At 40.6% G+C, this 27,840-nt stretch overlaps 1 protein-coding gene across 1 annotated transcript in view; it reads left to right on the top strand.

The window, feature by feature from the left end:
- The window catches only part of AGO2 (argonaute RISC catalytic component 2), a 56,504-nt gene that overhangs the window by 10,539 nt on the left and 18,125 nt on the right, over window positions 1-27,840 (top strand). Inside the window, exons 2-13 of the mRNA XM_058815418.1 lie at window positions 6,391-6,586; window positions 10,355-10,475; window positions 16,262-16,443; window positions 18,271-18,407; window positions 18,541-18,675; window positions 19,800-19,887; window positions 20,650-20,797; window positions 20,995-21,114; window positions 21,249-21,371; window positions 23,230-23,363; window positions 25,597-25,781; window positions 27,603-27,762. Of these exons, the coding sequence (XP_058671401.1) occupies window positions 6,391-6,586; window positions 10,355-10,475; window positions 16,262-16,443; window positions 18,271-18,407; window positions 18,541-18,675; window positions 19,800-19,887; window positions 20,650-20,797; window positions 20,995-21,114; window positions 21,249-21,371; window positions 23,230-23,363; window positions 25,597-25,781; window positions 27,603-27,762 (1,729 nt within the window). The remainder of the gene's footprint in view (window positions 1-6,390; window positions 6,587-10,354; window positions 10,476-16,261; window positions 16,444-18,270; window positions 18,408-18,540; window positions 18,676-19,799; window positions 19,888-20,649; window positions 20,798-20,994; window positions 21,115-21,248; window positions 21,372-23,229; window positions 23,364-25,596; window positions 25,782-27,602; window positions 27,763-27,840) is intronic.

Here is a 27,840-nt window from a genome sequence, read left to right as displayed (position 1 = left end):
TCAAGGGACTGTGAGCTGCAGCTTTGGGTTTCCCTTATCTCACAGAAAACACTGCCAGCCTCTCTCCTATCGTTCCCTAACGGTTCTTAGCAGAAAGCCAGAAGTTAAACTTCTTTATAAAGCCCAGACAGTCAGGAAACTTGTAGAGAGCCCCAAGTTTTTCTTTAGTTGGGTCCCAAAAAGAAAAGGCTGAACTCCCTGTATTTTTTTTTTTCTTGCTCTATTTATGTGTGACTAAAATACATAAAAAACTCTGCACAGATCCTGTCACAGGTCCGTACTGGGTGTTTTCCACATTCTTTCTGAATTCCTTCTGTTACTGGCAGTTGAATAACTATTTGTGGAAATCCTGTTTCCCCTGGTGTGGGGTGTCCCCTTTCCAAGTCTCCCTTTCTCTCACTTCAAAGAGCACTTCCAGGAGGGGACAGTGGCCCTTGGGCACTGGGGGAAGGAGCATGTGGCACACCAGGAGGGGTGCAGGGAATCAGTGGGCTCGGCCTTAGGAAGAGGAGGGGAAGGGGTGATCTCAGGAACCTTTGGAGCAGATGGAGCCAGTCCTGTGGCAGGTGCACCAGAGCAGGGCAGAAGCTGGAGCACAGGAAGCTCCAGCTGAGTAGAAGGCAAGTTTGTTTTACCAGGGGTGTGGAACGGATTGTAGAGGTGTTGTGGAAACTCTGTTCTTTAAGATATTCAAAACTTGACAAGTCAGCCTGGCCTCTTCCCACCTGTGCTGCTCTGTGTTCATGATCCTCTGCTTCTCTGCAGCAGCTGCTGGAGGGTGTTCCTTTGCCAGCCTTGGTTCTTTTTAACCTGCTCATGATGAACAAACACATTTGTCATTTGATTTATTTCTTGCAGTTCTGGAGGCAAAATAGCTGCTCAGTAGTTGAGGACAAGTTATTAAATCCCTTTTTTTGCCCAAAGAGCATCCTCTCTGTGTCTGTGTGATGGCATCAGACACTGACCTGGAGGCAGCAGTGAATGTGCTCAGTGGTTATTCCTGAAACACCTTCAGTGGTGATCTGGAAGAGCAGCCCCGTTATCTGATATTGGAAACCTTATCCCAAAGTGATGCTTTCAAATAAAGCTTCTTTCACCTTGGTTTCATTTGGAGATTTTAGAAAAATGGTTTTAGAGAGTCTTCCCTTAGCAAATGTAGATTGCATGAGCCCAATGCTAAAACCTACTGAGAGTTGTGAAAACATCACCTGGTTATTAAATATGAGTTAGGACTTGCCGCACAAGGAAACTTATTGATATAATTGCACTGGGGTAATTATGCTCAGATGATTTCCTGTGTCAACAAGCCCTTCCATGCAACTTGTTTGGCCCCTTCTTATTTAGAAACTCATTAGGCCTCTGCCTGCACATTAAAATTGCATAATTCTTTGCTAAAAAATCTCCAATGTGCAACTTTCATGCTGACTGGCAGCACTTCCAGCATGCTGAGCAGGCCAGCAGTTAAGCTTTAAAAAATGGTGAAAGACAAAAGAAATGAATGGTCCAAGTCTGGGAAATGGTTCATGGAGCACATGGTGCTGGAAAACCATCACTGCATAATTGTGTGGATTTTAGAGTGAAAGCTTGTCAGAGTGTGTGGCTCATTCACACCTTTTATAGACTGGGAGTGTCTTGGCCTGCTCACTCCCTGAGTCATTTTGTCTCTGATTTTGATCCTCAGTAATGTGCAGCAGTAAGAGCAGCTAGCCTTGTGTTCACAATAGTTTTCAATTTGCAAAAATTATTTTTACTAGCACAGCATTTCTATGATTATCCAGGTTTCCTCTACTGCCACCTTCCCCCCCTGTCTTTTGACAGAGTAATTTTGCTTGATTGCTAATTTTATTTCATAAAACTGCCACAAGACTGTTATTTTTCTGATATCTGTCTTTTCCAGATTTTTTTTTTGGTGGAAATTGCTGCTTTTAAGATTGATAGCTATGAACATTTTGTTTATGTAAATGGGATAAATTATAATAGGAAGTCTGGTTTCTTTCTTGATAAAAGTAAGCCTAAAGACAGCATGTGGGCACCTCATTATTCCACACCCAGCTCACCTTAATTCACACCTTGAAAATGTGGCTCTTGATGGTCTCAATCATCATATCAAGGCTGAAATGCTCTTATTATTCATTTTATCATCTGGCAAATGAGATGATAAAATCCATCCATCCAATTCTTACTCCATGGATGCTCCAGTTTATTAGTCTTCCATCTTTTTTCTAGTCCCTTCTTTCCTTGACAGATTTTTAAAACTGAAATCCAGGAATACATGTGGATTTTCCAATGCTTTGAAAACTGTCTCCAGAAGCAGCATCTGTGTTCATGAAGGTGTCTCTGCATGAATTTTGGCAGGTTTCCCTGGGCAGGGCATCACTTCCAGCTCAGATGTCCAGTGCTGTCCTCTGTAGCACCACTGAAAAAGCTTCCTAAGGAACCTGGGCACTAAGGAGAATATTCCTGTATTGGTGCAGCTTCTGTCACATGTAAAAGCGAGTGGTGGGAGTTCTGCAGGGGTGTTTGAACAGGGAGATGGGGCAGCTGGATCACTGAATGCAGCAATTGTGCCTCCTGCTTTATTTCTCTGTTCTGCCAGCACCAAATCCAGCATTTTGTGATTCTACCCTTCACAGCTGCTTGCTGCAATAACTTCCACGCCAGATAGTTTGATTTTGCTTTCTCAATTTGAGGCAGTAGTGCAAGGAGTGAGTGCAGCTGGGTGGGTGCAATATTTGGTGTTTGGCCCCTGGAGCTCAGTTCCCATCCCTCACACATCCGTGTCTGTTTCAGATGTAGGCTGAGCTCTTATCGGGTCCCTGCTGCTGTTTAATAAACAGCACTTATCTCCTTGAAGCAACACCCTGCCCTAAATAAGTTTTGCCTTGGGAGTTGAGCCAGAAATAGCTTCACCCCTCTCCCCACCTTATTTTTTTTTTCTCCTTTAATTGGATCGTAAAACCCAAATAATTGAAAAAACTGTTCAGGATGGAAATAGAGGGTGGCAGTGGTCCTGCTCTCTGGGCAGCTTGGTGCTTTTTTATCTCTGTGAGTCATGCAGGTTATAAAAATGCCTTCACATCTTTCCCCAGGAATCTGTGCTTCTCTCAGTGTTTCATCTTAGTCTCAAAAATGGGGCTGAACCCTCACTTTTATTCACTGTTTGTCACTGAAGCTCCAGTGGAGGAATTGAGCAACATGTGTCCATGCTGATCCCTGAACATTTACAGATATGGCTTTGTAATGCCCCTGTGAAGCATTAAACAATCCCATTTTAAAGCAGAGGGAGGATTTATTGCTTAATTACAGAATTTCTTAATTTGGCATAAATAGCTTGTGGGGATGTGTGTCCCCTTCCACTATGCTTCTCTTTGTACTTCCAATATCTAAGTGTAATTTTTTTATTATTTTGAAAATTATAAAAGTCATGATGTACAAAATATGGCACAGAAAAGGAAGAGCAGTGGAATTAGGATGTGGCAGTAGATACAGAAATGTTAGAAGGCATAAAAATCATTGGGAAAGAGAAGGGAAATCAATGTATTGATAACAGTTGGCCAGGTAATAGTGGAAGGCAATGTGGAATGCAGGGTGTGGATTACAAGAAATGGAACTGTTAAAATACAGGAGCCTGGATAGAAAATTAAAATATTTTGTAATGGGTGGTGTTATGAGAATCATGGAAACACACAAAAATCACAGAATAAAGTTGATGACTAGGACATAATTTTCAAATGGAATAATTCTGTTACAGAAATATGAAAATAAAAATGTGTGCAGTGGTGATCTGTAAAGGATTCAGCAGCAGAGTGACTGAAAATGCATGTGGGAGACAGATTATTTTAAAATTTGGGCGAGGGGGTGGAAGTGATGGCAAACTGGATTCTGGAGGAGGAGAGGTGGCTGCTTTGTGCACATCCTCCTGATCAGATTTGGAGGTGGATCACAGAAACCTTTGGTGTATTGCAAGTACAAATATTTGTAGGAGTATTTTTGTATTTTTTCTGCTACTTCTGCCACTCCACTGGAGTGGCAGTGCTGTCAATAACTCTGTTAGGTGTCCTGTCCTCAGCAGAGGATTCCTTCCATCAATGTCACATCCAGTGGGAATTTGTCACACCAAACAGGGGAAATGGTGACTGCAGGGCCACCTGAGTGAGTTAATCACCATCAGAAAAATGTGAAATCACCAGAGGGCCTGGAAGTGTCGGGAAAAAATGAAAATTGATGTCTTAGAAATCAGGATGTGTAGGAATTTAGGAAAAATAAAGAGCCAAAGGTTGAGAAGAATCATGAGCTGTGTTTTGTCCTGCCTTGAGGGATGGAGGTGGGTAAGGGCAGATGCAGAGGGGCTGCTCCTGGCAAAGCTCCCTTACAGATAAGAGCTAAGGTGATATCTAGGGTTGGCTTAGAGATAAGAACTAAGGTGATATTTGGCTCCATTCCTCCGGGCAGCTGTGGACCCTGCAAGAGCAATGTGGATGAATAATACTCAAATAAAAATTGCTATATTGCCATTGAAGGCAAAACTGAAGTACTGAAACATGAAGTTTTAGGTTATGGAAATGCAGATTTTCAGCAAGAAGTGACTTTAATGTGTTGATTGTGTTTGTGTTGGAGAACCACAGTGTTTAATGGTAATATTTATAAAAGGGAGGGGAAATAAGGGAAATTGGGTTTCAGTAGCCTGAATTAGAAGGGTGGATACCATAGAATATGTTTGGGAGACCAGAAACAAGATTTTCAAAAATTAATAAGATCAGAAACAAGATTTTTAAAAAATAACAACAAACCCCTCTATCATTTTCCCATTGTCAAATCTGATTAAGTATTTGGTGCTTGGGAAAATTGGTGCTGACTGTTAGGAGGCTGGTAAAAAAAGGGAGACACTCATGAGTGGGAAACTGGCTATGGGAAGTGTTGAGGGGTAATGTGGGGCATTGATGTTACTGATGTTGGGAATGGTTTAATTATTTCATTAGCATTGAAATGAAATGTTCATTAGGAAATGTTCATTAGCAAACATTGCATAAATGTTAGGGATAAGTATGTGACATTTCATCAGAGGTATAGGAGGCATTGTCAGGAAAAGGAGAATCTGAGCATCATTCAGCAAGCAGCAGGTTAATAGATATGGATTAGAAAAGTTGATTTATTAAAGACAATGTAGCTGGGAGTTCATGGGGAATTGGGAGATGATCATAAACACCTGAAATGGGTGCACCTGCCCTGAGTGGTCACTGGAGGCCTTTACAAGGCAATGGTACAGCAGGCAAAAGCAGTTTAGAGCTCATTAATCTGCCTTTTCCAGTTGAGAGGTGGAAGCACAGTGTGGTTATCACTTAGTCTTCCCCAGGAAAAATTACTGGAAGGATGAGAATGATGAAGCCTGATTTTTGAGCATGGACTAACAGAAGGAGCATAGCCTAAAATTTAGTCTTAAATGTGTATTTGGTTTAAATCTAGAAGTACAGTCAGGAGTATTCAATATGAAGGCCACCAAATATAACCTGCCATGAATAAATAAAAATGGAAGGATGTTTTCTGAGCATTAGAGAAAGGGTGGAAAAGTGGTGACAGATTTGTTAATGAAGGGATGTGAATTGTTTCTGGTGCTAGCAGAGAACTGAATTTGATAATCTTAAGAAACCACACCTGGATTCTTACATAAGTAATGAGAAACCTCCTGGCTTGTTTCAGGTGTGGAGATTTTGCTGCAAGTTGTTGTTGCTCCAGAGCACAGAACACCTGAGCACTGCGGCTGCAGAAATTTTGAGTGCTCAAGTTGGTACCTTGCACACTTCTCTGTGGATTTTTAATGGATTTTCCTGGATTGAAACAACAGCAAACTGCCTCTGTGCTTCTGCTTCATGTTATCTGAGCAACAGCTGATGTTTGAGCTCAGGAATTGAGCACAGCAGCAGTAGAGTATTTGCTCTGTTTTCTGTGTGAAAGAAGCAGTAGGATATAGTTCAGTTCTTATACAGGACTTTGCAGAGAGCTGCAGCACAGAGGAAAGTGATGGAAATTCCATTTTATAGGTGTTTGCTCAAATAAATGTGGGTGGATTTGTTTTAAAATGAAAGGAAGAGCTTGGTTCTTGCTTTCCTGCTTGCTCTGTGAAATTCCACCCAGATGACTTGTATAGGAAAATGCAACTGATTTTAAATTTTTTTCAGTATTTGGGGCTAGGAAATTCAACAAATTGTGAACCAACCTGAGAAAGAAAGAGAAAACAGAATTCATGGTCTCCTGAAAACGGGGTTTGGGCTTTTATTTTCTTTTTTTAAGTTGTTTAATATGCTGGGCTTCCCTGGTCCAATAGCCTGTAAATTTGCTGAAATGTCAATGTGAGACAGCTGATGGCTAAGTTGTGCTTTCTCTCTTTTGCAGTGCTCACACCTCCTCCCCCGTTGCCACCACCAATACAGGGATATGCCTTTAAACCTCCTCCTCGACCAGATTTTGGCACTTCTGGGAGAACAATCAAACTGCAGGCCAACTTCTTTGAAATGGACATTCCTAAAATAGATATCTACCATTATGAATTGGATATAAAGCCAGAAAAATGTCCTAGAAGAGTTAACAGGTAACACTGTGCTTTGCTTTTCCTCAGTTTATTTGCAGTCTTGTTTTTCTTTGAAAAAGCTGGAGCCAGGTGCCCTTCCTGGTGTCTGGAACGATGTCTGGCTTTAATCAGTGATTGCACTGATCACTTCAATTAATAAGACATGTAAATACTTTTTTTTTTCTTCCAAATCTTTACTGGGATTGATTTTGTCAGAATCTTAAGATGCTGCTGATTGAAGCCACTGGTGGCAGATGGATAAGCTGTATTAGCTCTATTTAAGCTGGGTCAGTATAAACCAGCTTGATAAAAATGATTTCTTATTACCTAAATAAGGTTAAATATTGGGGTGTAATTGGCTGAAGTCCTTCAGGATGGAGCTGGTGATTCCAGCTTGTTTTCCCACCTTTCCCTGCTCACAAGAGGTGACAAAACCCATTTGTTTGTGGGAGAGGATTATGGAGTTACTAAAGCAGGTAAGAAATTCTCCTTCATCAGTAGATTCTATATAAGGGAAAGCTGTGCTCCTGAAGGAGAGAGCAAGGTGAAAACAGGGCTCAGCTGTCCAGGGAAACAGCAGCCAGGTCTTGCCTTCGGCACCTGTGCCCTGTTGGAGTGTGCAACTTCATTGACTTGAAAAAGGAGCAGCCTTGCCAGGAGTGAAACTTGAGAATGAGACTTGGCACCAGCTGCAAACCACAAGTGTCATCATCATAACTACACCTTGACTCTGGAGGATTCCAGTGGCCTGTTTGTATCCTCAAGAGCAAAGCCTTTCCTTGTTAAAAGGTGACATGGGTGGAACCAGCTGTCACTAGAATAAACAGTGTGGAGTCAAAAAAGCCACCTGAAAGCCACGGTTTTCCTGCTGTGAGTTAATAAACCTGAGGGCATTCCCATTGTTAAACTGAGGAGTTGGTAATGATAGTGTTCTCACAAATCAGCATCACTGCGCTTTGCTGCCCTGTTTTTTTTTTTTTTTACTTCCTGTGGTGATCTATTATTAGTTTAATTTTTCAGCTAGTCAAGAGCTGAGGTTAATTTCAAAAGCAAACACCGTTGTTAAGTGCATGAAGCTGAACTCTCTTCTTCCCCAAGGCAACTGCTGATTTCACTGAGGTGCACTGGAGCACTGCAAAACACTTGGAGCAGTCACTTTTTTCATAAGGGGAGCTGTGAGAATTTTGCTTTCCTGACCTGTCCCTGCCACCACTCCAGCTGTGCCAGCTGCTGCTGCTGATCCAGATTTCCTCTGCAGCTCTCTGGGGGCCAAATGCTGCACAGCTCAAGTGTATGTGAGCACCTCCCTTACAGTCCTCCCTTGCTACAAAACCTCAAGCCGTTTTTTCTCACTGCAAGGGCAGATTCTGTTCAGTAGCAAGTTCTTCCTCCAGTGCTTGCTGATGACCTGCTCTGCTTGGCCAGTTAGTCACTCCTGTTCTGTGGTGACAGGAGCAGGTACAGACCTACACAGGTGAAATGCCTTTTGCAGTAAGCAGAGATGCCACAGATGCATTCAGCAGTGCTGTGGTGGATGTTTCTCAGGGCAGTGTGGTAAAAATACAATTTGGATTCACATGCTGAAGTGTGTTTTGTTTCTTTTGAGTACTTACTGTATATGTTCCTATACTCACCTGCACCTAGGTTTTTGTGAGCTGTGACCTGTGTCTATACATGCTATACATGAATTTCTGTGTGTGCAAATATATTCATATATATATATATTCAAATACATATATCCTATATATATATTAATATATATATATATATATTCAAATATATATATATATAATATATATATATAGAGAGAGAGGATTATGCAGGATGCACATGTAATCCAATTCTGAATGATGATTTTTTACAGCTGCATTACAGGTTTCTGGTATTTTGATTCTATAATTCACATGTATATAGTAAGTAGTTTTTATCATTGCTTTATGTGATACAGCCTCTACAAAGGAGAGAGGGAGGTTTTATTTTTTGCTCTACTCCCTCATGTGTGTCAGCTTTGTTCTTCAGTTTTACTGCAGTTGTGCTATGACCCTGCAGACCCCATTGCAGGGTGTATCCACTGTAGATGCAAGTTCCACACTGAGACATGAGCTGGAGCAGGACTGGAAAACACAGCTGGGACAATGTGCTCCTGAATAATACAGTCTGGCTACAAACTCTGTACATGAGGCAGATCAGTTTGGGTGGTTGGGCAGGCAGAGTGGGCAATGTGAGTTTAATTCTGCACTCTGGGTGCGCTCAATTTAATTTTTGAGGATTTCTGCAAGGTGAGATCTGCCTGCAGTTGCCAGCCCAGGGTTCTTGGTGAGCTTACATGACCTTGGTAGAGCAGTTGTCCCAAAGGGCTGAAGTTAATGAAGTGGTAAATAACTCTTCTCTTAACTCTGCATGGAGAAAATAACTTATTTTTCTTAAAAATCTCTCCACCCACAGCTGAGAAGCACCATTGCTAATTGTCGATGTGGTTTGAAGCTTGAAAACATAAATCAAGTGGAAGTGTTCATTTTTTTATATAAAGCAGTTAACAAGTAGAAGAACTTGTTCAGGAGGAGAGTGGGGTTTCCATGCTCAATCTTAAGGTTGAAAAATACCTTCTTCCTCCCAGTTATGTACTTATTCAGTCACACTCTGAGGCAGATATTACTGGGTCAGGTTTGATTCATGCTTTGAAATAGTTTCAGTGGCCTCATCTTATTTTAAGATAAACCTTGGGACACAGCAAAGAAATTGTTTTAATTGGCAATCTCAGTTCTTTCCTTGAGTGAGTTCAGTTTTGTCTCAGGTTTTGCAGCTCTGTAATCCCTACCTGAGTGCTGGGTTAATTCCCTTGCCAAGTCAGGGTGCCTGAGCAGCCTCTGTGAGCTGGTGCTTGTCAGCAGTGCTGGGGGAGCAGTGGTTTCCTTTCTGTGCCCCTTTAACCTCTCAATGCCCTTTTGGCCCTGATTGTGTGTTAAGATTGCAGCCAGCTGATGGATTTTAGGTAGTACAGGTGCACTGAGGTATGTCTCTCTGGGACCAAAAGACCTTTGGCATCCAAAAATGTTATTATTCCAGCTTCAAAAAATGTTATTATTCCAGCTGACCTCTCACTGACTGCTGAGCTGCTTTGGATGACCAGTGTGTAAACACTGTGGTTTGACAGGAGCTGTGTGAGTGGTTTCCCTGTTCATACAAAAATGGAATCTAATTCCAGCTACTTTTAAATGAATGTGTACTGTTGATATTCACAGCTCTACTGAAGGCACATACCCAGTTTTGTTGTGTGTATGAAAAAAATGTATTAAAAATTCTTTTTCTCAGGGAGCTGCAAAACATTTCACTATCATTGTTGGCATAAACTGCTGTCCTGACTTTGGGGCTCTAAGCTGGGATAATGATATTTTTTGGGATAATGATATTTTTGAAAGCTTCTCAGCCTTTGCTGGGCTTTTGGTCCAGGGTCCTCTGCAGAAAGGGCTGTAGGACAGGGGAGCTGAAGCCCCAGATCTATCAGGCACTTCTTGTTTTGAGCTTAAGAGAGCATGAGCTTTCACTTCACACAAAAGAGGAAGGAAAGTTTAAATCTAAAAAAAACCCCTAAAAATAGCAATTTTAAGAAAACAGTTTAGTCTGTGAAAAAGTTGCATTCAGTTCAGATCAGTCAAATCTTGCCTTTAATAGGCAGCAGTGGACAACCCTTTCATTTACCTAATGCCTCTGTTGGTAAATATAGAACTTGTCTGTCTCTTAATATTCAAAGTAAAAAGTTGGATTAACTTAATCTTTTTGCATTTTCAGAGAAATAGTGGAGCATATGGTTCAGCACTTTAAAACCCAGATTTTTGGGGATCGCAAACCAGTGTTTGATGGAAGAAAAAACCTTTATACAGCAATGCCACTTCCCATTGGGAGAGATAAAGTAAGTTTTAAATAGAAAAAAATTCTAGAGATTGCAATGTGGTGTTTTCAGAATATTTTTAATAACTAATAGAAACTGATTTTCTGTTTGTTTCTGCAATAGCTGTCTCTGTTGTTGCCACTCTGCTTTGCCAGGACACAAGTGTGAGCTTGCTGCTATCCCAGTGGTCACTCCCTGTTCTATATCCCTTCATTCCTCCCTCTCTCTCCCCTCTGGTGTGATTTCTGCTCCTTTAGGGACCTGGATCAGCTGCCCCAGACACAGACAGTCTCCAGAGTGGCACTGAGGAAAAAGGGACGGCACAGCTGAGTGTTGTGGGAGAGAGGAGGAAAATCCTGCTCTGGGCAGCAAGAAGCTGTTGTGTCACCTCACTAATCTCATCAAGGCCCCCTCTAAGCTTATTCTCACTATCAGTAGCTGAAAGAAGCTCCTCCATCTCTCTGTTGCCTGTATTGGAACTTCTCCTCCATAATCCTTGATGACTGACAGCCAAATTAATTTACACTGCACAGGTTAAGACCTGCAATCTTTGCTCTGGGGCAGCTGGAGAGGGCTGGGGTTGTGTTTGCCAGCTCCTGGTGGGGCAGTGACCTCTCTGGGCTCTGGCTGTGGCTGCTCCTGTGCCCATTGACTGCTGGAGTGGAAGGGACTCTGTTGCAACATGCAAACACACAAGCCCTAGTAAATAATTGAGCCTGTGCATCTGTGATCTCATAGCAGATTGAATTTTCTGTGCCTTGTTTTCATTCAGGTGAGTCCCTGAGGGAGGGCACAGTCATTCTCTTTGGTACTGCAGTAGTTCCCTTCTGCCGGGGTGCACACTTACAGGGAGGACTGTTCTGTCTCCAGCTTTAGACAAAAATAAAACATAAGGGGGGAGATCAATACAGAGAAATGGCCCTCTGAAATTCAGCAGCTATAGAATAGTTCAGGCTGTTGTTTGCTGTCTCATGTTCAGTGCCTGTGCAGTGCTTGTAGTTAATAGTTCTGCCTGAATCAAGCTCCTAATCTCATATGTGTAATTTTTATTTCCTCCCAATTCATTTAAATGAATGCCATGCAGTAAAGGTCGGACTCTATTTCAGTGACAATTACTTTTCATCAGCTGATAAAGGAGTATCTGGGAAACTATAAAGGAATCACTAAAAGACTTAGTGGTTTTTTCCTTGCTTTCACATACAACATTACAGTTCCTACAGGTTTGACACACAGGACTGCAAAGTATTTGCAAAGGTGGAAGGATACTTGATGAGAGTCTCTTAGGGGTTTGAACAACACTGGATGTGTGCAGAGTTGCCTTTAAATTTTACTTCACAAATTATGGGTGAATTACAGTTTACCTTATAACAACTATGAAGTTCCTCATTTAATAAGTAAAGTTAAATGGGAAATGGTTTATTTATACATGATTAACAGGGTTCAAATTAATCCTCAGATCTAATGAGACTTCATGGGATGCAAGTTGACCCTCCTTGCTCTGATAACCATTTTGGATGGGACAGAGTTAACAAAGCCTTTCAAGTCAGCCTTTCCCAGCTGTAGGTTACACTGTTTGCAAGGACACAAAGGAATTGGGGCATTAGGAGCATTTCCTGCTGCCACACTGTCCCAGATTTCAGTTTCACCATGTGTATGTCAGTGTGTGTGGGCTTTAAAATCCAAAGCATCAGGAACAGTCCTGTCTGCTCAGCACAGGCACAGAAGGAGCATCTCACCCAAAAAATCATCTCATCCTTTCCCAGTCTTGCCAGAGCAGTCATCATTTGGAGTGGGGGGGTCACTGGGGGAGGTGTTTGTAGTGGAGTTTATCATGAGAGAGTTTCAGGTGGTTTCATTTGTGGCTCACTTTCAATAAACTCCCATTTTCCCCCTGTTTCCCGTGGTGAAAGGGCTTTGTCACTTGTTCTGCTCCACATGTATTAACATTACCCTGGAGGAAAGAGCTAACAGAGATAAATCTTGAGCTGTTTTAAATGAGATGTGGGGAAATTTAGCTTAATGAAGGAAATTTTTACATGGTGCTAAATTGGTTTAAGCATGATTTAAACCACTATAAAGCTTGTAGGTATTAGGACTTTCCTCCAGCATAATTAGATTAGCTTTCTTTGGTGGGTGTTTTTTTTTTGACTGTTCTGTACATAGCAAATATAGCAAGTTTACTGCACATCTGATTGCATTTAGGATCATATTGAAAAGATTAATGAACATACAGTGATTAGTCTGTGTGGAAGGTCTTAATTGACTTGCACTATGCACTGGTAGTGGAGAAGCTGATGTTAAACAGAGGGCTGACACCAAATTGCCAAGGTTTTTCTCCTCCTGTTGCTCTTTTAATTTAATTAATGCACTCTGTCCTCATCTCTTGCTGTAGTGGCTGTTCTGGGCTTGGTTTTTTGGTACTTGCTGGCAGCTCTGCTTCTTTTATAACTTGTTCTTCTTTATACTTTTCTGCTTGGCTATCATGGTTATCAAATCGGTTTTCATTCCTGCCTTAGTGTACCTAATTTTCACTCTTTAATTTATTAATTTTTTTAGACCTTTTAGAACAAATATGGAATATGTAAATATTAACATGATATTTTCATAGTTTTTACTTGTACATATTGAGAAGAAAGAAGTGTTTAGGACACTGTCAAGGTAGGAAGATATTAAAAGTCTCCCCTTTCCCTGTAGGTTCTACACAGCAAACCCAGGTCACCTCTAACAGCAGCCTTGTATTCAATTTCTGCTTTACTTCTGTATTTCCCTAAAATATCCTTCTACAGTTAAAAGCTGGAATTTAATTTTACTTGAACTTGGAATTTTGCTCACCTAGCAAGGTTCAAGAGCAACTGATGTATCTTAACCTACATCTTCATTAGTCTTTTATTAGAAAAACAGTAATTAGGAATGACCAGAGCAGCAGTTTGGTACAGAAATCCTGCTGCTATTCCCTTTTCCAGAAGGAAAGTGTTAATTCTGTCTGTGACCACAAATTTGCCTCTCTGAATTTGTCTTTCTGAAGTATTGCTAAAGACTCTGCACATGATAGAAACAGCTCTTGCCTACACCCATAGCTTGTTGTTAATCTGTTTTCCTCTGAATCCCTGGGAAGGAAAAGCTCTTGGATTAATGGAGAAAAGGTACATTGTATGCTCAGAGCATGATAAATAATCATGTGATGTTGCATTTATTTCATGGAGAAGAAGAAATACTAAGAATTCCTCCAAAACACATGGTCAGGTGTAAATTTTCTTTTAACAGTGAAAATTCTGATTAGTGTGAGTCATTCAGACCACATCATCTTCAAGACCTATTCTTTTTAAGAATAGCTTTGAGATTTTTATACAGGCTTAATGATTTTTCACATTCTGACAGTGAAATGCCTTTCATTTTAGCTCCCTTAGCTGCAAAATTTTCAACTCTGTTGCAATTTAGCAGTGGGTTGACCTGGTAGCATCCTGACATTTATTTGGGGATAGAGAAGAAAACAAATCTTGTATTTTGCTTTAGAATGTATCCCTAATAATAAAGGACATAGTAAAATTCCCATCTAAAACTACTTTGTCCTAATTTTTCATATTTTGCTTACTTTGCCAAACAGGAGTGTGTTCATTTGTCCTCAAAAGTACAGAGTGGGATAAATAAAATATTGCTGAGAGAGGAAAAATTCTGATTAGCAGTGCCTAAAAGTATATGTGAACTTTTGGATGTGGATTAAGGATTTTTTAAAATATATTTTCATGATTTTTTAATAGGGTGAAATATTTAATTAAAAAAAAAAAAACACAGGCAAGTTTTATTTAAACCTTACTTATTTTAGCAGTGACTCCTAATTCAACTCACTTGGAGTTAGACCCAGCAGCAGAAACTGTTTTGGGCCAAGTTCAGCAGTCACAGCTCTGCTAACTTCTACTGGTATTTGCAGCTGGGCACCTGGAATAGAAATTCTTCAATCCCTCAATTTTAGTTCCACCAGGGACAAGGTGCTGCAGCACAGATTGCTCTTCATCTCCCATTCCATCATGGTGAAGGAGTTTGTAAATTGATACCAAGAGAGGGAAAAAAAGTAAAATTAAATATTTTTTTTTTAGATTAAAGGCACCAAAGCATTCAATAATCAGATGAGTTGTGTATTAGCAGTATTGGGAATAAGTATAGAGTGGTTGGGGTGGGAAGGGACCTTTAAGGCCACCCTGCTCCAAGCCCTGCCATGGGCTGGGACACCTTCCACTGCACCAGGTTGCTCAAGCAAGAATGATGAAACTTGATTTGGAGGAGAGGCTTAAAGGAAAATGCAGGTCAGGTGTGACACACATCTTCCCTCTGCTGTAAATGAGAGGCAAGGTGAGAACTTTTTGATGGTGTGGTGGAAAAAAGACCTCATGGAAAGCTTCCAGCCTGTGTGAGCTGAAGACCACAGCAAAGTTTCTTTGCACAGCTTTCAGCAGGGCTGACCTGGGCCAGACTCACAGCAGTGACCCCAGATTAGACTCAGTTCCCATTGCCCTCCCACAGCTGTGCAGCTCCTTCCTCTGCTCCAGTCTCCCTGGGGAATGATGTTTGTGCTGGAGGAGAGATTCAGCTATAATATTAATTTTGTGTGCCTGCTATAGATGGTCAACTCATTTATAGGAGCACATGGGAAGACTTCTTATTTTATATATAAGTTTTTTATATATTAATAAGTGTTTTATATATAAAAAGTATATTGTATATAAAAAATAAGTATTTTATATATCAAATAAGTGTTTTATATTTCCTTCCTATTTTTGACCAAAGAAGAAAATTGTTGCAAGAGACCAAATGCTAACAGATATTAGTTTGCTGTTAGCCACCTGTTATTTTTGCTAATTACACCTTGCCTCTCAAGTGAATGCCTTTTATATTTAAATTACAAGCTCCCTAGCAGGGAAAATGCAATGTTTTTGTTTGTATCCAGCACAAAGGATACTCTGATCTTGTTATTTCTTGTAGTCACTCCCAGACCTCCTGATCCTTTCAGACAAGCCCTAATTTTAGTCAGCTTAACAACCTTGGTGCTCAGACTTCCTTTGTTTTAAGAAAGAGGAGAAATCAGCATTAGAAATAATTACAAGTAATTGGCTGAAGTAATTTACCACAATGTAGTTTGCCACTGCTTTTTAGACAAAAAATTCAAAGTAGGGCATACCATAGCAAAGAAGTGCCCCTGTTTCTTACCTGATACCATCACTGGGACTGGGGCTTGTAGTTTATTCTTTGTTTTCTTACTTAAAAACAGTTTTGGCTTGGTGGCTTTTGTGGGTTTTCTGTCTTTGGGTGATGGATAATTTGTTTTCTTTCCATTTTAAAGCTCTTTTCTTCACTTGTTTGAGCTGTGTCTGCAGCAACAGTATGTAAAGCACTCTGGTGAGGAGAGCAAATACCAGAAATTCATGAGTCTTGGCAGGTGGTGACACCCCATGCTTTATTTTAGGCGTGCAGGAGCTGACACGAGAGCGAAGCGCTGGGGCATGTTAGGGATCTGAAATCAGGTTGTGGGATCTTCACTGAGACCTCCCCGTTGATATGAGCGGCTCCAAGTTGCAGTGTTGCCTCACAGAGGAGATAAATGCCAGCTGGAAGGCCCTCCAGGCTCCTGAAATACCCCTTGGGGCAGATGGAGCTGTAAAAAGGGGCTGTACCTAATCCATGGTGTTGCTTCATCCTCGCTTTTTGTCTGCTCCCCTGCTTTGTGGCTTGTTCACAGGAATCCATTGTGCCTTCTGATTTCCCCCCTTCCAATGGAAAGAATCATCTTGGTTTGTTGTTTGGCATTGTTGCAGGTGGAGCTGGAGGTCACTCTGCCAGGAGAAGGAAAGGACAGGATATTTAAGGTGGCCATCAAGTGGATGTCCTGTGTGAGCCTGCAGGCTTTGCACGATGCTCTCTCGGGCCGGCTGCCGAGCGTCCCCTTCGAGACCATCCAGGCCCTGGATGTGGTCATGAGGCACTTGCCTTCCATGAGGTGAGGGGAGGCCCTGGAGGTGATGTAGGTGTGACTTGGGTGTTTGACAGAATCACAGAATAATGAGGTTGGAAGAGATCTCTAAGATCATCGAGTCCAGCCTATGCCCTAACACCTCAGCTAGACTGTAGCGCCAAGTGCCATGTCCAGTTTGTTTTTAAACACATCCAGAGATGGTGATTCTACCACCTCCCTGGGAAGAGCATTCCAGTACTTTATTTTGGAGGCTCTTTGGGCAGTCTGTGTGGCAGTTGTGGCTGTGTGGCAATGGCAGGCTCAGCAAGAGGCCATTGGTGCTTCCCTGGTCACCTCCAGCCTGGACATGGGAGCCTTTCCCCAGAGGAGTCAGACTGGCCCATGGGTGTGTGTCTCAGGTCAGGGGGGCTCTGCCATCTCCTTCTCCTTTTCTAGCCTTGGAGAAGGAGGCTCTCCCCAGGTGGGAAGTGCTTGGAGGTTGGTAGATTATTGTATTTTTTGGGAAATGCCCTGCCGAAGGCAGGAATGATGAATCTGGCTCCATGTTCTCAGAAAGCTAATTTATTATTTTATAATACTATATTATATTAAAGAATACTAAATTAGACTATACTAAAGAATAGAGAAAGGATACTTACTAAATGCTGAAAGATAATAATGAAAACTCGTGACTCACTCCAGAGTCTCAACACAGCTTGGCCCCAGTTGGCCAAAGAGTCAAAACAGCTCACACCAGAATCCATTGAAACAATCACCTGTGGGTAAACAATCTCCAAACACATTCTCTACATGAGCAAAACACAGGAGAAGCAAATGAGATAAGAATTGTTTTCCTTTGCTCTGAGGCTTCTCAGCTTCACAGGAGAAAAATTCTGGGCAAAGGGATTTTATCAGAGAATGTGAAGGCCACAGTGGATGTGGAAGGGTGGATTTAAAACAACTTCTTACTCTGTTCCTGTGTGTCCTTGGATGGTTATTTCCAATTTTGTATAAAAGTTGCAGTGCTAGGGGGACATTAATGTCACCCCGTGTGGCTATTTTGATAGGAAAGAAAAACTTGGAAATGATTTGTTTGTTTTTCAAGTGGGACCTACAGCATTTTCAGTCTCACCCAAGAGATACTGGGCTTAATTCTGCTGCTGTGCACAAGTCACTTAAAATCACTGTGCAAATTATATTTAATTAGAAAGCAAAGAGCAAAGTTTAGTAGGGCTGAACTTGCCCATATCAAAGTTCTAAACAGGTAATATGAGTTAAATATGAGTGTCTTTAAATAGCCTTATGTTGACTTTATCCTCAAATTTAGGATAAAAAAAAAAAAAATTACTTCAATCAGGTTTTACAGCACAGAAAGCAGCCCAGAATGTCAGACGCTTTTGTTCAGAGGAGCACATGGGCTCTGGATATGATTTGTTTGTTATTAAGTTTGCAGTACTTAATTATCAAGATGAAAGATAGATCAGAAATATTTGTTAGATCACTTCACATAATGTCTATAATTCAGAGTATGGGGAGAGATTGTTACTTTGTTGTTTTAATAGCAGAGACTTTGAATTCTTTTCTTATGGAGGCACAGCTGAAGTTTTAAAAGAATACAGATAAAAAGTTATTGATGCTTTTTTGTTGGAATTAGTAGATATATTAAATTTAAACCTGAGTAGTAGCCAATTTCTTGCTGTAACAAGCTGAGTTTTGAGAGATGTGACCTGAGTCTGGCCAGGAATCTCAGATTTTCGGTAATTTTAAACTTTGTCATTTCTGTGCTTTTGTGAAAAGGAATTTGCATTAGTTATGGATTTATTGCAATTTTTACTTTAGTTTTCTGATGTGAATTTATTTGTTGTCTTGCAGGTATACTCCTGTGGGGAGATCTTTCTTTACAGCATCAGAAGGGTGCTCAAATCCTTTGGGTGGTGGCAGAGAAGTTTGGTTTGGCTTCCATCAGTCAGTCAGACCTTCATTATGGAAAATGATGCTAAATATTGATGGTAGGTACTGGGAAGTATTTTCTTGTTTCTTCTTGCTCCTTGATGGAAAGGCAAAATTTTAGTTCAATTTTTTTAATTTCCTAAGAATTTCCTTGGTATTGTTGTAACTCATCAATAATGTTTTTGTCTGCAGTGTCTGCAACTGCATTTTACAAAGCACAGCCAGTTATTGAGTTTGTCTGTGAAGTTCTGGACTTCAAAAGTATTGAAGAACAACAAAAACCTCTGACAGATTCCCAAAGGGTAAAGTTTACCAAAGAAATAAAAGGTAATGGGGAAATTATAAACAGCTGCTTTATTCTGTCTGATATGTTACCACTATGTGTTCTAAATATTTTCTTCAGCACTTGCCAGAATGGGAGACAAAAAATTAATATTTTTTGCTTTTGGAACATATCAGTAGTACCAATCCCAGATTCATGACAAAAATATTCCAGTTCCTGATCTGATGATTTCTAAATGTTTACAAAGGATTGGGATTTAATGTTTTTTTAATTACCCAATCTTAAATTTTTCCAATTACTGATATCAGGTTTTTCATATTTCAGATTTTACTAATAATTTAGCAGTGTGTTTTTGCATATTTAAGCATCTGTCCTGCATATACTTTTCTGGAAGCAAATAACAAGTTATTCAAGTGTGTAGTGACTGAATCAAAGAGAACAGGAGGAAGAAATCTTACTGGTTTTGTTCACTGAAGGCTTCCTCTGCAAAATGGAGATCCTTCCTTCCTGATACTCTTGGCAGAAAGCAAGCAATTTTAAAAGGAATAAACCCATCCTGTTTCCATATTTCCAAAAAAACATCAACAAAAATTAGCTTTGCCCAACTGGAAGTTAGCAAGGAAAGTACAAATAAATCTTGAGTTTGCAGTGGTTGTGTTTTGAAAGGATAATCAGGCACCAAAGTGCTTCACTGTGGCCTCATTCCCATGAGCTCCTGAGAGGCTGTTTGGGGATTCCCCTCCACCCACACCCCCAGTTCATTGCAGGAGTTGGAGGTCTTACAGACCCCATCTGTTTAGACAGAAAGTGTAAATAAGGGGTTTTGTTTCAAGGAGCTTTTGTGCCCTTTTGTCCTTTCCCCATCCCGGGCTTCCTCAGAGGTCCAGCTCTGGAATTTGCAGAATGTGCTCAGCATCATCTGTGTCCTCTGGGGTCTTTGGGATTTCATCTTGTTTCTGAAATTCTGTGTTGAACTTTGGCTGAAGCTCAGGAGTTTTGAATTTTAAGACTGTAAATTGCTTTTTGAGTTCTCTCTGGGCTCTGCCCTTTGGGGCTAAATAGAATGGATTTATTACACTGTTTAACTGGTCTCCTGTAGCAGTTTCGGGCTGACATCTTGATTTTGTAGAAACAGTAGAAACAGTGATTTGTTCTTTCCAATTTTTAGGTCTGAAGGTGGAGATAACACACTGTGGACAAATGAAAAGGAAGTACAGAGTGTGCAATGTCACCAGACGACCAGCAAGTCACCAAACGTAAAATATATTTCTGCTTTTTGAGCTAATGTTTGGTCTCAGGTAGTATTTTTCTGCTTTTTAGGCATATGTTTGGTCTCAGGTAGTATTTTCCTGCTTTTTAAGCATATGTTTGGTCTCATGCTTGAAAAATACCTTGCCTGCCTTACTGAGGTGGGAAAAGTTGCCTTGAAAAATGATGCTTTCTTTGGTTAATACCCTTAAATATACCTCAAAGTATTTTCCCAATTTTGTTGTTCTTTTTTTTTCTATTTTTATACTATAGTGAGTATCATAGCATTTGATTTAACAAACCATTTGCTCTGTTTTAGATCTGGGAGATTTTTTGGTTGGGTGGGGTTTTTTCTGTCATTTATGTGTTTCTTTAAAATTGGAAGGACAGGGTGTCCTGTTTGTAGCATGATGTTTCCCACAACTGGAAATTTAGAAAAGTGGTGCCAGTTGGGATCAGCCTCCTGATGTTGCTTATTTGCAATCTCTTTTTCCTCTGGAAACAAAGTTTAACTACCAACCAGAGATTTGCAGATAACTTGAATATGGAGACAGTCATTCCTATTTATAAGGAAGCAATATAAAGAACAAAACTGATAACAGCTTTTTACAAGAAGATAACTGATCACTATCTGAATCTGGTTTTTAATTGTTTGGGCTTGGTTTCATCCTCCTTCAATAAGTGTAACTTGTGCCAAAAAATTATTGAGGAGCTGTGGGGAAGCATTTTACATGAAGTAATAGCTGCTTTCCATGTTTGCATTCCAACAGATTCCCACTTCAGCAGGAGAATGGACAAACAGTTGAATGCACTGTAGCTCAATATTTTAAGGACAGGCATAAATTAGTTTTACGCTACCCTCACCTTCCATGTTTACAAGTTGGACAGGAGCAGAAACACACATACCTTCCTCTGGAGGCAAGTAAACTCATAGAGAATTCTGTATTTTGGGGCTGGGGGAAGGGGGTCAGAGGGAAAAAGGGTTCAAATATTGGCAAGCTGTCTTTTGAGCAGCCAAATGTTGAGAAATTCAGTGGTGCATCAGTGGAAGAAAAGCCATGAGCCAAAAAAAGAATTGAGCTGTGTTTAATTTTCTTTCTGTGGGGAAATTTCAGGTGTGCAACATAGTGGCAGGACAAAGATGCATCAAGAAACTCACTGACAATCAAACTTCCACTATGATCCGAGCCACTGCCAGATCAGCCCCGGACAGGCAGGAAGAGATCAGCAAATTGGTGAGTGCTGTGCCAGACACGAGGCAGGGCTGGGAATGGGTTTAATTTTGCTCACCTTTAGCAGGTGCTGATGTGTTTGTGCCCTGCACACAGGTTATGGATGAGCTTGGTTTTGTACATTTTGATCATTTCAGATGCGGAGCGCCAGTTTCAACACGGACCCTTACGTGCGGGAGTTTGGGATCATGGTCAAGGATGAAATGACAGATGTGACTGGCAGGGTCCTTCAGCCTCCCTCCATCCTCTATGGAGGCAGGGTATGTCCAACAGTCTGTGCTGGCCTCTGTAATGTGGTTATTTTAAATTAATTGTGTTGTGTGCAGTCAGACAGCAGGCATGGGTGTGAATTTGAATTTAGGTTCTCAAAGTCCTTAAATGTATTGGCTGATTTGCATATCTTCTGATTGCTGTTTTATTTTGGAAAGTAAAACTGGGTTAAAAATGCCTTCTTTGCCTCAAACACTCTGCTGCTGTGACACAAGTCACTTAAAACCACTGTGCAAATTATATTTAATTAGAAAGCAAAAAACAAAGTTTAGTAGGGCTGAAGTTTCCCATATCAAAGCTCTAAACAGGTATTGTGAGTTGAATATATGTAAGTGTCTTTAAATAGCCTTATGTTGATCTTATCCTCAAATTTAGGATAAAAAAATATAGAATTACTTTAATCAGGTTTTACAGCACAGACTTCCATTGTGTGTTGTAAGAGGCAGCCTGCAAATAGTGGTTCAAATCAATGTGTATGGAGAACAAAGATTATTTCAATTGTCATTGTGTATATTTGAAAGTATGCTGAAATACTGCTGAACTTCTGGCTGGTTTTGAATATTCTGGGTGGAGCAACTGTGTTTAGGGCAGCTGTCTTGAGGTATCATCTCTATCAGTCTTTCCCCAGAGCTCTCTCTTCCTTTTTGGAATATTTACTCACAGGTTTTTATTTTACAATGGCTTTTCAGATGACCTTTCTGACAGAATCTTTCTCCTGTGATATCTTTTTTAAAAAAGCTTGAGAAACAGGATTGTCCATCAGTTATATACTGGGATTTTTTGCAAGATGAAAGCTTTAATAGCTGGGATAATTTAATTTGTGGAGGCTTTTGATGAATCTCTTCAGATCATGCATTGCCAGCTGAATAAAATTCTGTTTCTGTGCACAGCAGAGCCTCCAAACCCATAATGGGAGAGGATCTTGAGTTCCCTGCCTAAAATTCTTCAGGTGACTCAGGCAAATGAGCTCAAACCTCCCTTCCCTGGCAGGTTAAGGTACCCCAGGCCTGACCCCGCTGAGGGCACTGCTTTTATGAGCTATTCTGGCACCAGCAGAACTGGGGGAACTTACTGGCAGATGAATGTTGAAAAGTCATACTGGGAGAGGCACTGCCTTCAGCACACACAACTCTTTGCAAAATCCATGATCAGATTCACATGTGTGTCCTGAAAAATGCCCAGAAGCTTTAGTTGCTGTTGCTAGGTGAGAAGGAAGGCATCATGGTAACTTGTCCAAAGCATCTATCAGTATTTATTAAGGTAATTAACATCACCAGAATTACTTTAGCTGCTTTATTACATCCCTTGTCCTCTAGATAATCCATCCCAGTAATATCTGCTTGGTGGGAGAAATAAAAATGTTGAATAACTGATCACCTTTCTCAGCTTGTTCACATTTTTTCTGGAGTTGTGTGAGTGACATTGAACCACTATTTGCCTCTACTTGGTGATGTGTAAAATATTCATAATACTTAAATTAACTTTCCCTTGGAAAGTTCACTGAGCAGTTGTAAAGTCACTGTAGAAATGCAGATTCTTTTAACTTTCCATACCAAACATGAATCCTACTTCCCATATATAATTTCTATTTGCTGCTGATAAATGCAACCAAAGGCAATGATCAGCAATAAAAATGAACGATGTGAGTTTTAGTTTTCACCTGGCTAAGAAGCTGTGTGCTACAGTAATAAAATGATTATTATAAGATGGATGGATGTTTGTACAGGGGAGAGATTGACCTGAGAGTATAAATCACCTCCACATGGAGGGAAGTAGAAGCAAAGCTCATTTTTGTTTAGCATCAATCAAGTTTTGCATTAATGTTTAATTTTTACCTTCCACTTGCAGAATAAAGCAATTGCTACACCAGTGCAAGGTGTCTGGGACATGAGGAATAAACAATTTCACACTGGAATTGAAATCAAGGTTTGGGCAATTGCCTGCTTTGCTCCCCAGCGCCAGTGCACTGAAGTTCATCTTAAGTAAGTGTGTTGTGTAAAGTGGTGATTTTATCATTTATTAAGGATGCAAATGTCATGATTTCACTTTTATTAAGAACATATTTTTGCTTAAATTCTTAAACACACAGCAATACATTTTCTGTGTCTTAGTGTTTTGAGTGATGCCATTCTGATTTCAATGCCAGCATCGGGAAATTTTCCAAATCAGAGTTAACAAAAGCCATTTCTGCTTTTGTGAATCCTTAGCACAGGGTTTAAGATAACAGAAATGATGTAATGATGGGTGTTTATCACTGAGTGTTTCTCAAGAGTGACAGCTAACATGTGTGTTCTCTTAGGTTCCTTTCCTTGTTATATGGAGTAGAGTTATTAATGTAGAATTTCTTTAAAAGGAAATTTCTTGTCCAAAACCTTTTCCTCTTCAGAGTTTCTGGAATGTGCAAGTTGCTGTATTTGCCAGATGAGTAGGATTGGTTGTTCTATTGGCTTTAGGTGTTTGAATGAAACTTCCAGATTTGGTTTCTTTATCTCAGGATGGGACAGGATTGTTCAAAGACTGTTGTTACAGTGACATCTGCATTGGCTCAGGGAGGGTGTGCAGGCCCAGATCCATGTCTGATCCCTCCTTCCACGTGCAGCTGCTTTCCCTTCATGCATGGACAAGTGCAGCAGCCCTGGCAGTGACTCAGCTGCTCTCTGGGAGGTGAAGGCAAGGCAGGGATTGCTCACACCAGTGGCATTGCCAGGGCACTGTTCCTTCACATGGTTTGCTGAACAGCTTGGGAATTTTTCTCTAACAAGTGATGAGCAAACAGTGGGAATCTTTTACTGTCCATTGTGTGAGGAAGGGAGGGACTTGTTCTCTCCAGGCACATGTCAGGAACTGGGCTGCCAGAGAACTTTCTTTTCCATGATGTTGCTTCTAGTGGAAATGCTGTGTAAGCCAAGTTACTCAGTTTTGAGAAATAGACAGAAGTCCTGGACATAATGAGCCAAAATAAAATTATTTGGATGGCTTAGAATGAGTTTGTATTTACCACGAAAAGACATTGCTTCAAGCCAGGAAAATGTCTGCTTCCTGTTCCATCCTGTGGTCTCTTGTTACATCGTGTTGATCAAGCTGGAACTCAAATGCTGCTGATTCAACAGAGGAAACACCTTCAAATGCTCTAAAAGTCTTCAAAATCATCCTGCTTTACCTCTTGGGAACAGAGAGAGAACCTTTCCTTCCTACAGTAGGCACTGTACTTCCAGATGGACTCAACCCTGACTTGTTTCAGACTTGAATGTTGAAATCCCAGAAAGGTTTGGGTTGGAAGGGACCCTAAAGATCATCTTGTTCCAGCCCCTCTCCCAAGGGCAGGGACACCTTCCCCTAGACCAGGTTGCTCCAAGCCTCACCCAGCCTGGCCTTGCACTCTCCCAGGGATGGGGAGGTGTTCTGCCACTGACTCTGCTGTAGTGAGTGCTTGTTTTTCCAGAGGAAATCTCCATTTTCTGCAAGGAGCTGCAGGGCTGGAGCTCACAGGCTCTTATGATTCATGCAAGTTAACAACAGGTTTGGAAGAAGCTGAATCTTCACACCCTCTCAGCCAGTGATACCCTGGCACCCTGTGGTGGGGATAAGCAATGTTTTAGACAGCTGTGGGGAGGTTAATAAATAAAGGGCTTTTATCAGTGAGCTAACAAGGCTCTCAGGTGGAAGCCTCTGAAGAAATTTATCTCCATATCTGACCAGTTCCATCAAAGGGTGATTTTTTCCACCATCCTAGGAGAAAATTTGCCTTCACCTCCAGGATTTTACACATTTTCTCTGGTATCTATGAAATTATGCATTATTATGGATGCTAAAGCAATTCACTGAGACAATTGCTGGTAATTTCTGTTGATTGTTTTCATCATGAGGAAAAAAAAGGAATAACTCCAGCCCTTTCTCTGGTGGTAACATGGAATTATGTTAGAGCAGGCTATGCCAAATTGTCATTATTAAAAAGTATTTTATCCTGTATTTCTCATAGAAATAAGGTAATAAGTTTTTTTCATCAATGATGTTATTTATACAGTATATTTCCTGTCTTGCCTTCAGTGACCACACAGGCATTGCCAGTTAATGATGCACATGGGGTTAAATTCCCAGATTTTTGAACAGCACAACTCTGCAAGTTTAACAGGATTGTTCCATCAAAAATAAGATCAAAAACCAAGATGGGTTTTAACTGTCTGATAATTTAATGTATTTGTGTGCCTTGCCCAGGTCCTTCACAGAGCAGCTGAGGAAGATTTCCAGGGATGCTGGGATGCCAATCCAGGGGCAGCCCTGCTTCTGTAAATACGCGCAGGGAGCCGACAGCGTGGAGCCCATGTTCAGACACCTCAAGAACACTTACACTGGGCTGCAGCTGGTCGTGGTCATTCTGCCAGGAAAAACACCAGTCTATGGTCAGTGAGTGGAGATGGTGCATTTCAGTCACAGCTTTGTGTGTTTTTTGTGAGCTGTCCAAAGGAGAGAGGTTTAATGCTGGTTTAACTCTATAAATTCCAGTTAGGGAATGGGCTGTAAATTAATTTTTCTATTTTTCTTGTGCTGTGTGATGTTTTATATTAAGACCTAAGTATTTTCAGTGTCTTCTCTATGCTTTTAATTTGTTTTTTCCCATTCTCCCTGATGGTTGTATTTGAGAAAGCCAGCATAGGGTTTGGTGAGATTGGCATTGATAGGCAGTGGATTATAATATGCTTAATAAAACTTGTGTGCTGAAAATTCCAAGTGACTGAAGAAGTAATGACTTCAAGAACTCTTTTACCTTTTAGAACATATTTGTTTACTCAAACAATCTCCCTTTGGAAAAAAATGTTGAGTGAAGGAGATTTCAGTCTATTTTTCTTTTAATTTCAGTTTTTTAACTCGGGTGGCAAGGATACAGGTGCATAGAAAATGAAAATTCAGCAAACTAAAAGTTATTTTTGAAACAGTGACAGTTGGTGCATTTTACATGGCATACACACATGGGTTTTAATATGTTTTACATAAACAATGCATTTTCCAGCTCTTCCTATAGGCAGGACTGCTTTTTTCCTGTCCTGCCTCCCTCCTTTTTCACTTACCCTGCCCAGCTGGAGCAGCAGCCACTGTTTTTCTCCCATAGCTGTGTGCACTCTTCTCTGGTGGATCAGATCAACCAAGCAGCTGCAGATTTGTTTTATGCCATCCCTCACCATTTTAATATAGCACAAAATAATTTTCCAACTTTAATATTAATCTGCTACAAGATGAAAAGAGATTAAGCAAGGAACCTTAAGGAAATAGTACTTTTTTCCCCCTTGAATTCAGCTTGCAAAGGAAATTGCTCGTCTCTAATTTGTACAATAGAAATTTGGTGCAAAATGACATTTTTACTATTCCTGTTTGGCATTAAAAGGGAATTCTTTTCCTCTACTTAACCACTGAGAGGATGTGGTAGCACTCTGATCTTCTTTCTTTGTCATTATCTTTAATTATAGTTATTTCTGCCCCCTCTAATCATCTCTCCTTATTTTCACCCTACGCTCTTCCATACCCTGCACTTCCCATACCCACAGTCTTGTCTTTTCTTCCCACCCTGCTCTTTCCCTCTCCTGTTGCCAAAGAGGAGGGCTCATCTTCTCTGAGCCAATCTTGGAGCCTAAATTTCTTCCCTGAGTGTAAGAGTGTGTGGGTCTCTGAAAGTCTCAATTTTGTTAACAATAGGATTTGATTTAACCACTGAAATTGTACAGTACTTAATGAGTTTCTTTGAGTTTTTATGGACCATTGTCTGCTGAGCTGGCCACTTTCCTGTGCAAGTGATGAACTTGCAGTGAAGAACTGATAAACTGCTTGGTTGAATATTGCTCAGCACTGCTAGATTTGTGTTACTATTCCAGTGTTTAATAATGCAACAAGTGCTTAATATCCTAATATTATCCACATTGCCCACATCATTAGCCAAAGCTGATCATATGATGCTACAATTGTAAAATAAGAATTAATTTAAAATGTAATATAATATAAGTTAATATAAGGCAGCAGTGCCTTTAGTTACTGCATTTAGGACTTGGTTAGGTGGAGCAGAGAGAACTGGGGAAGGTTCTGGAGGCTGGGTGGGTTTCATTGTGTTCCTTTAAGCTTGAGCACCACTTCACTAAAACTTCAGGTGTAGTTAATTGTAGTTAAATTCAAGTCTCCTCCATGGTTTGATTTGCAATTTGCAAATCTTGTATTTTGTTTTTCTCATTGTGCAGCGGAGGTGAAGCGCGTCGGGGACACGGTGCTGGGAATGGCCACTCAGTGTGTGCAGATGAAAAACGTCCAAAGAACAACACCACAAACTCTGTCCAACCTCTGCTTAAAAATAAATGTCAAATTAGGAGGTGTGAATAACATTCTACTGCCACAGGGAAGGTAAGTTCATCTTTCAAAGGGGAAGAGGCTTTTGTATTGCAGAGAATGTGAGACATGCTGAGATAACTGGGAGCCTTC

The sequence above is a fragment of the Ammospiza caudacuta genome, chromosome 1 (assembly GCF_027887145.1).
Source record: "Ammospiza caudacuta isolate bAmmCau1 chromosome 1, bAmmCau1.pri, whole genome shotgun sequence".
NCBI classification, from domain to species: domain Eukaryota; kingdom Metazoa; phylum Chordata; class Aves; order Passeriformes; family Passerellidae; genus Ammospiza; species Ammospiza caudacuta.
Note: the sequence above shows the minus strand (reverse complement) of the source record. Positions and strands in the feature narration are given on the sequence as shown.